The sequence below is a fragment of the Notamacropus eugenii genome, chromosome 3, assembly GCF_028372415.1.
Source record: "Notamacropus eugenii isolate mMacEug1 chromosome 3, mMacEug1.pri_v2, whole genome shotgun sequence".
NCBI classification, from domain to species: Eukaryota; Metazoa; Chordata; class Mammalia; order Diprotodontia; family Macropodidae; genus Notamacropus; species Notamacropus eugenii.
Genome location: NC_092874.1, coordinates 4,993,937 through 5,009,686, shown reverse-complemented (window position 1 = coordinate 5,009,686; position 15,750 = coordinate 4,993,937). Strand labels below are relative to the sequence as shown.

The 15,750-nt window shown below is 42.0% G+C and overlaps 1 protein-coding gene across 6 annotated transcripts in view; it reads right to left on the bottom strand.

The window, feature by feature from the left end:
• Positions 1–15,750, bottom strand: part of PHF14 (PHD finger protein 14) — a 169,898-nt gene that overhangs the window by 47,397 nt on the left and 106,751 nt on the right. For 3 of the 6 annotated variants that reach the window (XR_011976477.1, XM_072650791.1, XM_072650792.1), the window contains exon 17: positions 49–166. The exons of 1 other annotated variant lie outside the window; for it this stretch is intronic. Coding sequence is in view for 3 of the 5 variants with exons in the window: in XM_072650791.1 (XP_072506892.1) it covers positions 49–166 (118 nt within the window). In the remaining 2 variants the exon portion in view is untranslated. Of the gene's footprint in view, positions 1–48; positions 167–7,786; positions 10,526–15,750 lie in introns of those variants that run through there. 2 more of the 6 variants (XR_011976478.1, XM_072650794.1) reach the window with 1 other exon arrangement.

Here is a 15,750-nt window from a genome sequence, read left to right as displayed (position 1 = left end):
CCATGTGCCGAGAGCCCAGGGGGTCGGCCAGGGGTCTTTCTCACTTACTTTGGAAGACGTGGTGTCACACTCCTGGCATATCCATCCATAGCCTGTTTGCTTAGGAGACTTTTTCAGGGGGGGGTCCAAACAGCCCAAATGGTAGCAGAGTCTGCATCCATCACACCTGCGGGGGAAACAGGGAGACTGTATTTCTGCATCAAGTGAAGCAGTGTGTCTGAGGCGGCCGGCGGGCGGGCAGGCCAGGCCGCCTCCACCCCCTGAAGCGCTCCTTCCTCCGCTCACGGCAGGGTGGCCACAACAACACAGACAATGCAGGGACCCTCAACCTCAAGCAGACGTATCAAGCAAAACAAAGCGCAACAGCCACAATAAATGCTAACAAACTCAAATCGTTTCGAAAACTGCAGTAACAGAGAGGTTGGTGCCCAGTGAAGGGCCACATGCATGGCGGCCACAGTCAGCCACAACACTTCCAGTTACAAAGGACAGAGTTAGGTATCTCCCCATAGGTGAACAAGGACAGTGAAAAACCTCCAGGAGGCAAGAAGAGTCCATTTCTACTCTTAGGAGATTCCAGCGCACCAAAAACAGCCTCTCCAGGATCTGCAGAACTCTGGGCCCAATCTCTTCTACGTGGACCCGAACCCAGGGCTTTACGGCTAACGTTTTCTCTCTTTGTTCCCAAGGCAACCTTTACAGGATCTCTTTTGCAGTGCTCTTAATTTCACGTTTGTTCCAACACAGACAACATACTAATAGTACATAATACTATTTGTCAGTGTCTCATTTTAAAAAGAAATAAATCCAAGAAAACGTTAATAAAAAAGGTGAAAATTTGGTATTATTGTTGGCTTATAAAAACCTTGCTGGCTCCTGCTATATTAGATTTTAAAAGTTCTAGGCCCTCTCGATTAAAACTATTCTAAGCTTATTAACATTTCTTTTGATAGCGTTTACCCCCTACAGTTCACAAAATTTAAACTATCTATTGCATCTCTCTGCCGCTGACAACCTTAGTCTACTAGCAAATGACTGCCTTGTTATGCTTTCTGAAAATAACTTCGTATCAGATGGAGAAACAGGGAAAAGTGTTTCATCAAAGAATGGAAATTTGTCCATCTTATGGAGAAGGGTTACCTTCCTCGCTTTATTTGCATAGACCTAGGGTTCTTTTTCATTAAAGGAACAATTTCTCAAAATCTGCTCTGCCTGAGTCTATTTACTGAGGGTCTCTTGACTGCTTAAATTTAAACTCTGTAAACTAACTAGGGAAGAAAAGAACCCCACACCACCAAACCTCGTAGAAGAGTAAGGATTGGGGAGAAAAAATCACAATTGCCATTTGACAGCAAATTGAGTTACTTTTCTTTTCTTAGGAAAGAAGGCCACTATCTATTGTTATAAACAATACTTAGCAAAATCCTCTAACTGTGAAGACATTTGGAAATAAAGGAAAGATTTCCAACGTTCAATACCTCAACTTTCACATTAAAATGAAGCCCTAATGAATAACTCTGTCACCTCAAAATAGATTGGAGCATCAGAGCTAGTCAGAGGGTGGAGCACATTCCAAGCCTCGAGCCCAGGCACCTGATGAAAGCTGACTGCTTTGTAGACACTGACCCTAGACTGAGGTCAGGGCATGCTTTTCTCCAGCACTTAGAAAAAACATTCCCTTTCTAAAGATTCCTATCACAATACAAGAACAATGAGATACTCTGGAGTAACAGCTACTCACTCTCAGGCAATGATTCACACAAATATGATCTTTAAATCTCTGTAATTTATAAAACAAACAAACAAAATCATCAGACAGCCCCCCCCACTCCCCTGAATCCCCCAGAAATGAGACATCTGGAAGAAGAGGAGGCCAGATGCTGCTTCCCTGGGTGGACTGGGCCCTGACAGAATTGATTTTCAAAGTTCTGGTCACTCCTCTATCAAAAACAGCACGAGCCAATGGCCAGACCTTCGGTTTGACTCCCAGCCTGGCTCCTTACCTGGTACGTGGCCATTTCCTGGGCCTCCTCTCCTCACCTCTAAGATGCCTGGGCTAGAGTGGTCCCAACCTTGGATCCATGAGCAGCTCATCTGTCAGAGGCTGCCATCTTCCTTTATAGATTTAAATCTCTGCTACCTAGACACTGGGAAGAATGAACGTCTCTGGACTGCTCAACTTTCCAGACAGCTCCTTGAGGGACTCTGTTTCAGCATCAATTGTTTAGAGATATTATTTCAGACAGAAATGCTTCAAGAATATGCTCCTGCCTTCTCGGAGTATTTTGACTATTGCCCGATACTTTTTCAGTGACTCAGGGTCCTCACTAAAGACCCCGTAACTGACCTGGGCCTACTTTTTCGTCTTTAATTTCTACCCACTGCTGTCACTTCTGCCCCTAGGGCCATAAAAGAACTGCCCTGCCAAGCAGAGATGCTCAGGGGTCAGACTCTTCTTGGGACTTGGAAATGTCCCTAACGGCCAGCATTTTGAGAGCCTGGAGAGTGATCACCACTGTTTTCTGGTCTCCTTCCTCTTGGTCGACCCAGGCTAAGTCAGTGTGTGGATGTGGTGGGGGAGGGAGAGGGGGGTTGGCTCAGCAATGCCTTGTGCCATGTGTCCATTTGGTGTGGAAATAAAGAACTGCGCCCTGAGACACTGAACCTCGCACACTTACTGGATGTCCCCGGGCTTTTGTTTTCTGATCTGCCAAATGGGGTCAAGTAAGTCCGGAAGCCCTGAATCCCAGCTGTTTCATGAGGCTCCAACGAGAGCATCTGGACACTTTCAGAGCCCCTCCCTGGGTATGTGCCTGTAATAGTCAGTGACACAGTCACTCGGCTGAAATTGCAGCACATTTAACTGATGACACCTAAGAGCCCAGGTGCTGGAGCGTCCGACCTAGAGACAATGGACAGGTGCACTTGCAATAGCCTAGCCTTTGGTTCCAGTCAAACAAGGGTAGGCAAGATGACTGAGGTCCTTTCCAGTCCCTGAGGTGAATGGGCACCAGACTGCTGGGGAGTCCTTGAAGCTTTCAGGGCAGATTATTTTAACACAGGCTGAGAATGCTCAAATGGTGGGACACTGTATTGACTCAAGCTGCTGAACCCTATGGTCTCAGAGCTGGCAGGACCCAGAGGCCTTAGGAACAACACCCTATGAGGGAAGGGGACGCCACACTCCATGCCATTTAAGACTAGGAAGGTTGTTCGGACGTCAAGCCTGACTCTGCCTCCCCCCAAACTGTGTAGCCGATCTGTCCTTCCCATGGCAGCTCTTCAAGTCCTTTAAAGGGAGCTGAGATCCCTGCCAAACCTTTTCTTCTCCAGGCTAAAGAGCCTCAGTTCCTCCAAATGATCCTCTTGTGTAAAGACATTGAGTTCAGGGAAAAAATAACATTTATGATGTCAGAGATGGTGAGCAGGGATCAGGGAGGACTTAAAAGACTCCAGCGTCTCTTATCTCTTCATTCACTCTATAATTCTAGCTAATAAACAGGTTAGCTGGAGCTTTGGGATTAAATGGCAAAGAGGAATAGGGATTAAAGGATCCACCAAAACCTACAAAGACTAGAGTTTTCCCCAGACAGGCAATGTCTTTACATTCTAGGCCTTTAAAAATTCAGGTGAATCCAACTTCAATATGAACACACACACACACACACAGTCACGTAATACTGATGACAATGGTGGCTGGTGTTTATAGGGTACTTTGAGGTTGGCAAAGTACATCTGTGGCATTAACTAAAACCATCGTCACAGAAACTCTCACAGGCAGGTACATTAAGTGGGATGTTTCCCATTTTACAGATGAGAAAATTAGGGCTCAGGGAAGTTGTTATTTGCACCAACAGGCATGAAGTATCAGAGACAGCCGCAAATTCATGTCTCTGCAAAGTTTAGGGTTTTCCCCCATGATCCCCACTGCTTCTTCCTGGAATAGAGAGAGAGAGAGAGAGAGAGAGAGATAGGCTAGATAGATGGATGGATGGATGGATGGATGGATAGGGATAGATGGAAAGATGGAGGGATGGATGATGGAGATGATAGATGGTAGATTAATGGATGGATATAGATATAGAAGATTATAGATGTATAGATTAGATGACAAATGAATAGAGAGGTGGATGAGAGACAGACAGATGAAGGACAGACGAATGACAGGCAGGTGTGCAGATATAGCTGGATGTATCTGTATGTATAAAGAAAAATATTTCTATACAGTTATCTTTTAAGCTATGTAGATAATAAGAAAAATTTGGTGTAATCAATAAGTTCCATTGTTCAATAAGCTCAAGAGGAGAATGCAGTGGGCCATGGTAGTGCCTAAAGCAGAGGTGGTCTTCAAGCTTTCTTCTGAGAAATGTGGTCTGTGGCCTCAAGAAAACGGAAGGTGATTAGGGACTGTCCCCCTTCTGGAGTACCACCTCCAACTCTGAGCACCACAACTTAGTAAGCCTACTGGGAAAGGGAAGAACACCGAAGAGGGTACCTGAGGACCACTCAGAGGAACAGGGCTACTGAGAGTGAGGAGAAGACTTTGGAAACAGAACAGCGGGCTTCAAGGAGGTGAAGGACTAAGAGGAGTTGGACGTGCTCGGCCCCAGAGACAGAACTAGGAGCAGTGGGCAGAAATTCCAGAGGAAGACTGGAGGCTTCCAGTAGGGAACAATGTCCTCCCCATCAGAGCTGTCAAGATAGTGGAATGGATTACCTCAAAGAATGGCGGGTCTTCCCTCACTCGATGTCTTTCAGCAAAGGCTGGACCTGCTGGTTGGGAACACTGTCGAGGTGATTCTTGGTCAGGTATCAGCTGCTTGAGGATGCCTCTAAGGTACCTTCTAATGTTGGAATTATGGGCTTCTTAGACTGTGTTTTAAACTCTATTTACATGTGGAAGGGTTAGGGCAGCCTATTCTGGGAAACTGGTAACAAATACTGAAAAACCACTGCTCTGTATGGCAGTAACAGAAATACCCAATGTGGAAGGCCATGACTCTATGCCCAAGTGTGAAAAAAGGAACACCCAAGACATGAAACAGAGACACCATTAGCAGCCCTACACACCCATCACTCTACTTACCAACAGTCTGTATTAACGCCCTCATGGCTACCCACAAAAGAAGGTTTTGTTTTGGTTATAAAATCCTGTTAGCTGTAGCAGGAATAAATATAGTCTTCCAGCAGGCACGTAATAAGTAGTTCTCTGTAATTGAATCATCTAGCACAAAGCCACCAGGTAAAAGGAGTATGAGAAAACGAGCAGCGATCTATGATAATTTGGGATGTTTTTTCAAATTTCAAAATATTTATTTCACATGTTGCTGAAATAAATAATCTCATCGCATAAAAAGAAAAATTTCTTCATTTTCTCTCTGTTATGTTTAAAATTAATTGGATTAAATTTTTAAATGTATATTTTAGAAATTGTGTCTAATAATGATTAATGGTATGCCAAATGAAACAAGCATTAAAGACAGATGTACCCATTAATATCACACATGACTATCACATAATCCAAATAGCAATTTGGTGATGCAAGGCTAAAAATACTAAATATCCAAATCAGGAAATTGCTTCTTTTTGGGAAGTGAAAAGCTTATTATCCTTTTAAGGAAGTATTCTTATAGTACCAAACTGACAACCCAGATTAATATAGCATGTTGTTCTTAAATTGCAAAATGAGATCTGAAATCTACTTCTTTGTCCAATTACAGAGAGAACCTGATTATTTAATTAAACTGCTACTGAATGCACACATCAAGATGGGATTCCCTAAGGGTGAAAAAGGTAAGGTTAGCTTATTGGATTTCAAAAACAATCATGAAGTGGTCTCATGTCTGAGTTTGTAAGCCTTCATTTACCAAAAGATCATCACCAACAAGACTGCTAGTCCACAAAAAAGACAAAGAACAGAAGGAAAATTTAAAAGACAACCATGTCTTTTGGATGGCACATGATTTCCACTGAATTCCTTTTTAAAAAAAACAGTGGTAGAAGGATCGCAAAATGCCCCTCCTCGCCCCCTCACAGTAACAAACCCGTGGTGATTCTGCTTGGCACTTGACTGACACAGGAGGTAAGACCCCAGGCACAACATTAACTCTTTCAGTTCCCCTTCTGTGGCATTTTTGCGATCCATTTGGCCTGAAGTGTTTTAGCACACAGGAAATTCAAGAGACAATGTCAGTATTAGAGGAAAATGGAGCCTGTCACATGCAAATGGCCTCCCTTCCAAAGGAGTGGACAGTTCAGGCCAGTCTGGTCCCCTTTCCAGGAAATCAATGTCCCACTGCACTCATCGTGCCAAGTCCAGGATGGCACAGAATGAAGAGCTGCCTTCAAGCAAAACTGCCAGCCTGGCTTTTGATCTTAAACATCACATTTGTTTTTCCCTTTTCCTTTCTTTTCTTTTTAACAGAAGAACTGATGGGTCAGATTTGTCTACTCCATCGTATTTTTTATAGAGAAAAAAAGTTCAATTAATGTTTAAAAAGGAATCCAGATAACAGTAAACAGACAAAAAAACCCTCTCAAAATTCAGGGTGATGGATTCCACCCCTGAAGAATTGCCAGTCATTCCAATCAAACATCTTAAGATCTGTACCACGTGTTAAAATATTTCCAAATCATAGCAGATGAACACAATTCTTCATCCTGCCAAAATTTAAATAGCATTTAATGTTAAGATTAATACATTTTTTTGCTTTCCATACATGTCGAGATAGAAAATTTCTTTAACAATTAAAATGTTAAGTGTTTTCATTAAATCCAGTGCATACTTTGATCTAAACAATTTTGAATAAAAATAATCACTTTTTGGAAGGAAAATAAAAATAATTTTGCATAAAATTATGTTAACTGGAAATAAATTATCTCCCACACAAATTTTTCTTGGAATTCCTGAATAAAAAGGGATGATGATAACATGAGATATGTAGGACTCAAAGGAAAAGCACAGACATGCAAACAGTAACGTAAAAACCCGAGGACTAAGGTCCAGTGCCTCAGCACAGCCTGGGAGGGAGGCTGATGAGCTATCTCCATACCTGAAGCTTGGCCGCTTTGTTCCTTAACAAACTCATCTCCATCTGCTCATGCCCTTGGAAATGTGTGGGCAGAATATCCTGCTGTGCTCACACCCCACAGAACTTGTATCTCTCACTTCATAATTAACTAATTATGCTCTAATCAATAGTGTAGCTCCTGATTTTGCCATGTAAATCAGATAAATGAGAGAACCGGCTGGGGGAGGCCCAGCCCCAGAGTCCGATCTCAGGACATCCCCTCCACTGGCACAGCAGGCAGCCTTATCAGCTAGCCTCCAGAAAGTCTTAGGAGTGAGCACAGGGGAAAGGCCTGCATTTCCATAAAGGAATAAGAGATGCAAAGTATGCCCACCATAGAAACATCCTAGGTCACCACCGTTAATACCAGCCACATTCATTCACAAAGGGCTGACTCAGGCAGAGTATTTTTTTAAATAAACAAAAAACAAACAGCAAACGCCAAATTAAAAAAAACCCAACAAATCAAAGGACTCCCTCCCCCTTTCTCCATTTACAGGAGGCAGTAACCACCTAAAGCTGTGAAAGTGATTACCTCGGAGCTGCTGAAACACAACATTAACAGGCTAATCTTTAAGTAACAGCTTCAGAAACTGAAAAAAAAGACCTCTCTAACAGAAAACACCATTTCCATTTCGAGATCGTTACACATTGGATTGGGTCTGTGATAATAATATTCTCAAAATATGATCCAAATAAAAAGTAGATCCATGAAGTTAAACAAGTAACTTCTTTTTATTCAATAAGGACAATAAGTATTCGCACATCATGCTGGGAAAGTGGGTTCACAGGGTGACTAGTTGTGGGGTGACCAATGCAAATGGACACTTAGCACATATTATGACTGTAATAAGAAATGCATTCAAACACAGAACACAAAAGAAGTCATCAAGGAAGTGGCTAGCTTGGTTATCTGAGAGGTTCTAGATTACAAATGCATGACAATGAGAGTCACCAGGAAAGCTTTAGTAATAGGAACTGTCAAGGGTCTGCTTTGAAGGGGGAGTTCCAGGTTGACAGAAGAGGAGTAAATTTCATGTTCGTGAAAATGAAAAAAATTCTTCCTTCTAGAAACACGCCAGAATTTTTATTCTAGGTGCTTCCCACTAAAGAGCTTGAACCTGTCCTCTTTGGCCTATCCATCCAACACCACTCTTCCATTCAAACCACCCATTTATGGACACTGATTACAGGTTGACCATTTCCCTTCCTCAGGGCATGGAAAATGCCTGGGTCCTTGAAGGTCATGCCTCGAAAGCTGTTAAAGGACAGCCTAGCTACCAATGGAACAGGAGGCTCATGCCCAGAAAATGCAGAAGGTAATGGATTCTGGGGCCCCCATGGTACCTGCCTGTGATCTCCTAAGTCACAGAAAGGTTGTGACTGGTCTGGTGGAGGGAGCAGGAATAATGACGGATTTAGGGATCACCTGCTGTCCTCATGTGGGGCAGGGCAAAACAAGCTATTTTTATGCCATCGGTTTTCTCTCTCTCCTTTCTTCAAATAACTGAGTTCATCTTCGGATCTCCCTTTTCCCTCTTGGATGTGATGAACACATGCACATCACTCCACATCCAAACCGGGGAGCTCTCAAGTGCTGGCGGTACAGATTGTTTAAGCACAAATTAACATCACCTCAGAATAGCAGCTGGGCCATTTATGGACAAGGCCAGTTTTATAGTGTGGAGAATTGGAGAGTTCTGAGGAGAAGCCACTAGGAAGGACAGGCAGTGCTTGATCTTACTACTTCCACGGTACTCCCCCTTCCAAGCTCGCCTTTGCAAAAACCTAGCTCATGAATTATGGGGCTACTATGTTATGCTATGAGACAAAAGATACTTCAATCTGCCCACAAAAGGACGATCACCTCTCAGGCTTCAGGATTACACGGCGTTCTCATGGAAGCGTGGTAACAGTTTTGATTAACAGAGGCACAGAAAGTCACTTGGAATGATAATTTCAACAAAGAAAAAAGTGACCATATGTAATTTCTAATCAGACATCACAGAAGGCCAAGGCTGCTCGCACATTAGCATTTTTCCATTAGGAAAACGGTTGTCATTTTTTCTCAAGTTGGTTAGATTCTAGAAATGGTCATTTTTCTTATTCCTACATTATGACAACAACCTGGTGTCTGATTTCTAATGCAATATAACAGAACTATTTAGTGCTTTGCTACAGAATATTAATCTTTCCCAGATATGTTGTAAAATATCTTTTGATAATTTAATTATCTCAATTTATACACCATTTTACACACACCATGTTACTTTTATTGGACATCTTAGCCAAACATATGGTTTTCTACTATGAGATAGCTATAATATAGGGAATACAGTACCTTTTTATTTGCGTTTTCCCCTCAATAACCTATAACATTTTCATTGTTTTTTTTCCTAAATTTAATTAATTTTCAACCCAAATCACCACTGTAAATCAGGAGTTTCCATAAGGAATTATGCAGTCATTTACAAGTATTTCAGCAAAAAGTCTCTTCCAAGTCAGTTCAGGCTGGAGGAATAGGAGATTCAAACCATTTCTGTTGTTGATTTTAAATTTGGATCAAAAAATTAGCAGATGTAAAATGTAATTCCTGTATCTCCCTGGACAGATACAGATGCTGATGCAGATATCTGAGTGGGCACAAGGTGCAGTCAGACCACTCAGGACCCTTCTGGTGATCTCATACTTTCACTATGTATGTTTGGGGAAAACAGATTCAGCCTGAACACTGTGAGCTCAGAGAAGACACCAAAGACTGCACATTTCAAGTATTGCTCAACAGAGATCCAGAAAGCCACTTTTGTTCACATGGTTAAATCAGAAGTGCAAACACTGAGCGATTCATGCTAATAGGCACAGGATCTGGCTTCCACAACCAGACAACGACTTCAGAATGAGACAGCCCAGTGCTGCCAGAGGCAAAGCCCTTCCTGGCCCTGCACGATCCTTTCACAGAATAGGCTTCAATGGGAATTCCACAAGACGTTGTTGGAAATTGGAACACAAACAGGAAGCAGACTAGAGGAAGAGCATGGCTTTCTTTGTTCTGTAACACCGCCGAGGAGCAGCCAGCGGCATTTAAGTCCCATAGACTGTGTCCCTCTTCACCGAGTCCCAGCACTGTACATCATCATTTGCCACGGAAGCACAGGGGAAAAAGGCATCACTTAATAGGACAATTCTGACAAGACATTTATCCAGCATTTTCCAACAATGCACATATCGAGTGTTTCTGATTAGTGCAAAAAAAAAAAAGCAGGAAAATGAACTGCCTTGTCAGTGCGCAACAAGCCAATCAATCCCATTCTACGCAGACCTGACAAGCAAACCCAACTTTTGGTCGTGATAAGCTTATAAAGACAAGTCAAGACAGCTGTTCTCCTTGACTTTAGGTACTCTATGGAGAGCCTCCGAGGACGAGCTGTGGCAGAGGTGTGTCTCATGAAGGGCATCTACACAGTAAAGTGATAAGAAAAGAACATTAACATTCAGAGATCATAACAGCTCTGCACGACGGCGACGTCGTCTTATGAAACATTCCAACACCAGCCCCCACCGTCAGCTCCGCCCGATGCTGCGCTCCTGGGGGGGCAGCGGGGACAGGGGCACTCATCTGTAAGGGAGGCTTCAGGCACTTCCATGTCCTAGAGCGACCTACTTTACCAAAAAAAGGGAATGCCTCCTGAGAGAATGGTGCTCTTCTCATCACATGAGCAAAGAATGGCCAATCAATACAGGCTTGCAGACGGCATTTTGCTACCTGAACTAACGGCAATTTAATAAATGATAAAGAATGCAGCCGAGTGGGAGCCCTGAACCCCGACTCTGGGCAGTAAGCATTAGGGCTGGCTAGAATCAACCTTTGAGGAAGGTTCAAGTGTCTTGATCAAAAGCTTTCAGGAACATTTCTCTTTGATTTCTGCCACACTGGTATGTACCCCTCTACTGCCTCATTTAAGAAAAAGGATACTCCAAATAGCTAATTTCCTTAACAATCAGGTAACTGTGGGTATCATTACAAGTACCGTGTGACATGCAGCATGCATGAAAAAGCCAAATAAAAACATTATCTCAACTGCAAGTATTTTTCTTATCTAAAGTAGATAGGTTTTTCATCGATTATACATCTAAACTTTCGGTCAAATATTCAAAACAAGGTAAGTTCCACTTAATTCTGTCTGTTTTCTCCAACGCTTCTTGTACTTAGGTCCATAAAACAAGCATTCACTTACTGTTTCTGCTTTTTATCTTCAGCAGTGAAACTTTGGGTGCTCAATAAATTTGGGTACAGGGGCAGTGAGATCACCAAAGAAAGTACCAAACAGTCCCAGCGTCAGGTGATAAGCAAAAAGACTGTCAGCACTGCAGTGGTGTCCCCAGACACTAACATCACTTCAAACAGCTTTATTCTCAGACTGGAGATGTGTTTAATGCTTCTAATTTCCATTGAGAGAAAGAAAGTGAAAAGTGGCACGGTCACAGACAAGGCTTTCCAGAGAAGAGAAGCTTTGCCAGAACCCAAGAATGATCACCAAGAAAGAAAAACACAGAAACTTACCGGGAAAGGGGGAGGGAAACACGTCACATTAACTCTTATTTTCCAAGACAGCAACGTTGCTGTTCATGTGCATGTGAAAAACAAAGTGAATTTCTCTGCTATCCTCCTTCCCTTTCTGCCAGCCCAGCAAGTGACCACCAATTTGTACACTCTGAAGGATGGCTTAATTCCACGCCTCCAGGGGAGGCATGTGTAGGCCAAGAAAGAGGGGGAAAGGATCCAAACATTAACAAGGAACATAGGGTCTATCTCCCTGATCTGTACTTTCGGCAAGCCCATTGATGTGCTTCCAAATGTCCGGTTGTGCTTGTACTTGAACCTGCAAGAGTCTGGTGTCCTGGGGGTTGTCCTGGGTCCCAGTACAACCAGTCTCACAAGGTTGCTGCGAGTCAAGGCCTTGGTCTAATCAGGAGACCCTGACGTCAGGCGGCAGTAAGCAGGTCTTGCTCCACTGTCCCTGGTCCTCCTGCCTTCTCTGACGGCTCTCTGCTACATGCCAACTGTCACACGATCACACAGCACAGGGATTACTTTACCACAAGAAGCCCAGGCCTAACTTCCCTGCCTTAAGGAATCAAGTCCATTGTGGGGAGCAAACTGGAAACCTAGATTTTCTAAAGTTGCAATGAAGGTGATTCTCCCAAAAGGTTTTACTGAATCAAAGTCATACTTCAAAACAACACGCTATTTTTCAAATGATATTTCAGGACTGAATTTAGAAAGTGAAGGCATTCTCAGAATTAAAGTTTCCTAGTTTACAGTTACCTGCACATCAGACACAAAAGTCAGAACAGAAATTCTTAGCCGACACTATTTTATCTCAGCAGATGCCTAGCACAGCGCTAGGCACATGGAAGATATGCCATAATTACTAATTTAATGATTCACTGAAATGACTTCTACAGATGCTTGGGCCCCATCTCAGGTATCTTAGATTTAAGTGGACAGTTTTATTGAAACCGATTTCACTATTACCGAGTTATATTAATCTTACAAAGAAGAGCAAAATGCATTTTTCCCTATACATAATATTAGAAATTACTGTAGCAAGGGAATTCAGAAACATTATATATTTTGTTCAGTTTTGCTCATGGTAGCTTTATGTTTTTATTTTTCAAGGAGGTCAGCATACAGATTGTACATTTCAGAGAATCTCTGAGTTGGAAGGAACCTCGCATCTAGTCCAGCTAATAGCTGAACATGTTTCAAAAACTGATATCAAGAAATATCATCTCAGCTACTTCTAGATTAGAAATTACTTCTTTAATTAGCTCTTATCTTCTAGGAAATGTTCCCCTACTACTGAGAAATGAGAAATCTTTGATTTTAGTTTAAAACTTTATGCTTACTTTCACTCCTGAGTATTCAGTTTTGGCATACAGTATACTACATTAACAAATGGGAATTGGCTTTCAGATGGAAAAGCCAATAAAGTTGGATCCCCATCAACTTCACTTATCAACTGAAATTAATAAAGCTTTTGGGTTTGAAAAAGAGCTAAGTCACAAACAGCAGGAATAGCTGATTAAAAATAACCCTTTAAAATATAATACTGCCATATGCGAAAAAGTGGCAGGTTTGTTCATATGCACTGGTGGGGAATAATGTTTTTTGTTCGGTATTTCACAGTTGTTTCTGAGCATCTGAAATGACTGGCTAACCAAATGAATTCAAAATTAGGAAACAAGAACGCATCTTGTAATCAAAGGGACAATGAGCACATGACTTAGGATGATTCCTTCTCTCAGACATTTAAGTTGTTGTCACAACACCTCTATCACATTTATTTGAAACTAATGCCCTGTGTTATTTAAGAAAACTAAAGACATCCATTTACCATGAGGTTAACTGACTCAGCTTATAAGACTGGGGAAAAAAGGAACGAGAAGCCAAGGGTTGGAAGAATCCAGAAAACCCAGCTCTCAGCTCAGTTCTGTTTTCCAAGGGATGATGCTACTGCAGACTGCTGATGACAACAAGTGTAACGCTGGCCACAATTATAAGGACGGCAGCTAACATTTACACAGAACCTCCTATGTGCTGGGCACTGTGTTTACACACAACAGCCCTGGGAGGCAGGTGCTATTATTATCCCCATTTTACAGATGAAGAAACTGAGGAGAACAGGTTAAGTGACTTGCCCAGGCTCACCCAGCTATCCACTGTCTGACCCTGGGCTCAGATTTCCATCTACTGCACCACCTGGCTGTCCTAAATGTTAAGTATGAAAACTGTTAAGAAGAAAAAAGGCAATCCACACCTGACAGAAAATAAGAGACAAACGGAATAAAACTTAACTGTGAAAAAACAAAATTAATTTCAAAAAATGAAAATTCAATTTCACTGCCTTCGTACTTTACTACGGTCTGGCCATAGTGAACTATCCCTCTCTACTCCCTGCCCCCCAAAAAGAGCACCCCTCAATCTGTAACATGACTCAGACTTCTGAGTTTTCTTTAAATCAAAAGGCCTTTACATGACAACATGTAGAAGGGGAGAAGAAGTCATGAGCAGGATGATGAAGAGCTTGCATTTCGGCAGTGCTTAATCCTTTAATTTATACTTTATATATACTATCCTGCTTACAATCCCAAAAGCCTGCACTAAAAGCTGCTCATATCCTCCTCGAAAGCTGAGAAAACTGAGACCCATAAGGCAGAGTTAGCTGCCATCGTCCCCTGGCCATTCAATGAGGCTGCTGTTGTGCATGGCTAGCTGTGTGATGTCCAAGTATTCAGGAATCTGAAATCAAAGCTTTCACAGATGGTGAAGCCCATGGTGAAAAATTCACTAACAAGTGGCCTGCCTGACAAGTCAATCTTGCTCCAGTTTGGACAAGCCACAACAAAGTAAAAGTTCACACCAAATCAGAAAACAAAAGGACAAAGAGACAATGCCCTTGCTGTACACAATGGCCACAGCAGCAACCTCAAATACTCAAGTCAGTATTCAAAAAAGTGCTGAGAGGATAAACGGAAGTAATTCTCATGAACACCTCAAGCACCATGAAGCCATCACCACAACAAAGAGGTCCATGAGGCCCTAAAAACATTGGAGCCCATAGCATCATCTCACAAAGGGTGAAAAAACAGTAGAGGGAAAAATAATTACACACCATGACAAACAAACAATCTTGTGGCGCAAGAAGGCTTAGAAGTGAACATGGAAGCAAGACAACATAGGAAAAACAGGTCATATTTGTCATTCTTTCTAGTCATCGATTCTCATCCAGATGAAAACAGAATGACCATAAATATCTGACACAGAATACCTCAGTCCCCGAGAGACATAGTCAGGAAAGGCAGTTAGGTCAGACCAATGCACAGAGGGGATCTAGGATGAAAGCAACATGACTCTGAAAGCACTGAGGATGGCAAAAGGATGGAAACTGGGATGCCCCTCAATCTAACTGTGGTGTATGTCCATGATGGAATCTTACTCTTCTCTAAGAAATGAGAGAGACCCCTGTGAAATAATGAAGATGGAAATGAGCAGAACCGAAAAAAACACTGTATACAGTAACATCTGTATTTGTTTTAAGAACTCTGAGCAACCAAGTCAATTCCAATGATTATGAATACTTGACTCAACCGCAAAGATCCTACATACACGCGTGTGCACACACATGCACAGATTTGTGTTTAACAGCAGCCATGTCGAAGTTTGAAGTGGGGTGGATGGGAAATTAAAAAAAGAAAGTCACATGGTAACTTGATTGTGTATTTGAAAGGAATAGCAAGTTGTACACAAAGAATGTACAATTTCAGGTGCAATCTTCTGCTTTTCTATCCCACTTTGTTATGGAAATGTTTGTTTTATTTCTTAAGTTCAGAATAAAATAATTTTTTTTTTAAATAAAGCACTGAGGGATCAATTTTCAAGATATCTCAGTAAAGATACCAGATGTTTGAAAAATTATGGGCAGCCCTGATTGAGGGGAAAACAATCAGTAACTACAAGACCATATGCTTATTTAAAAGGCTCTATAAAACCTTCATGAAAAAAAAATCTATGCAAACACTGAAAGCAAAATGCTCTTAAGAAAACATGAGGAAGTGGAAAGATTCAGTAAACAATTTCCTAAAGCAGCTACATCTTCACAATGTTCCAGCTGACTAA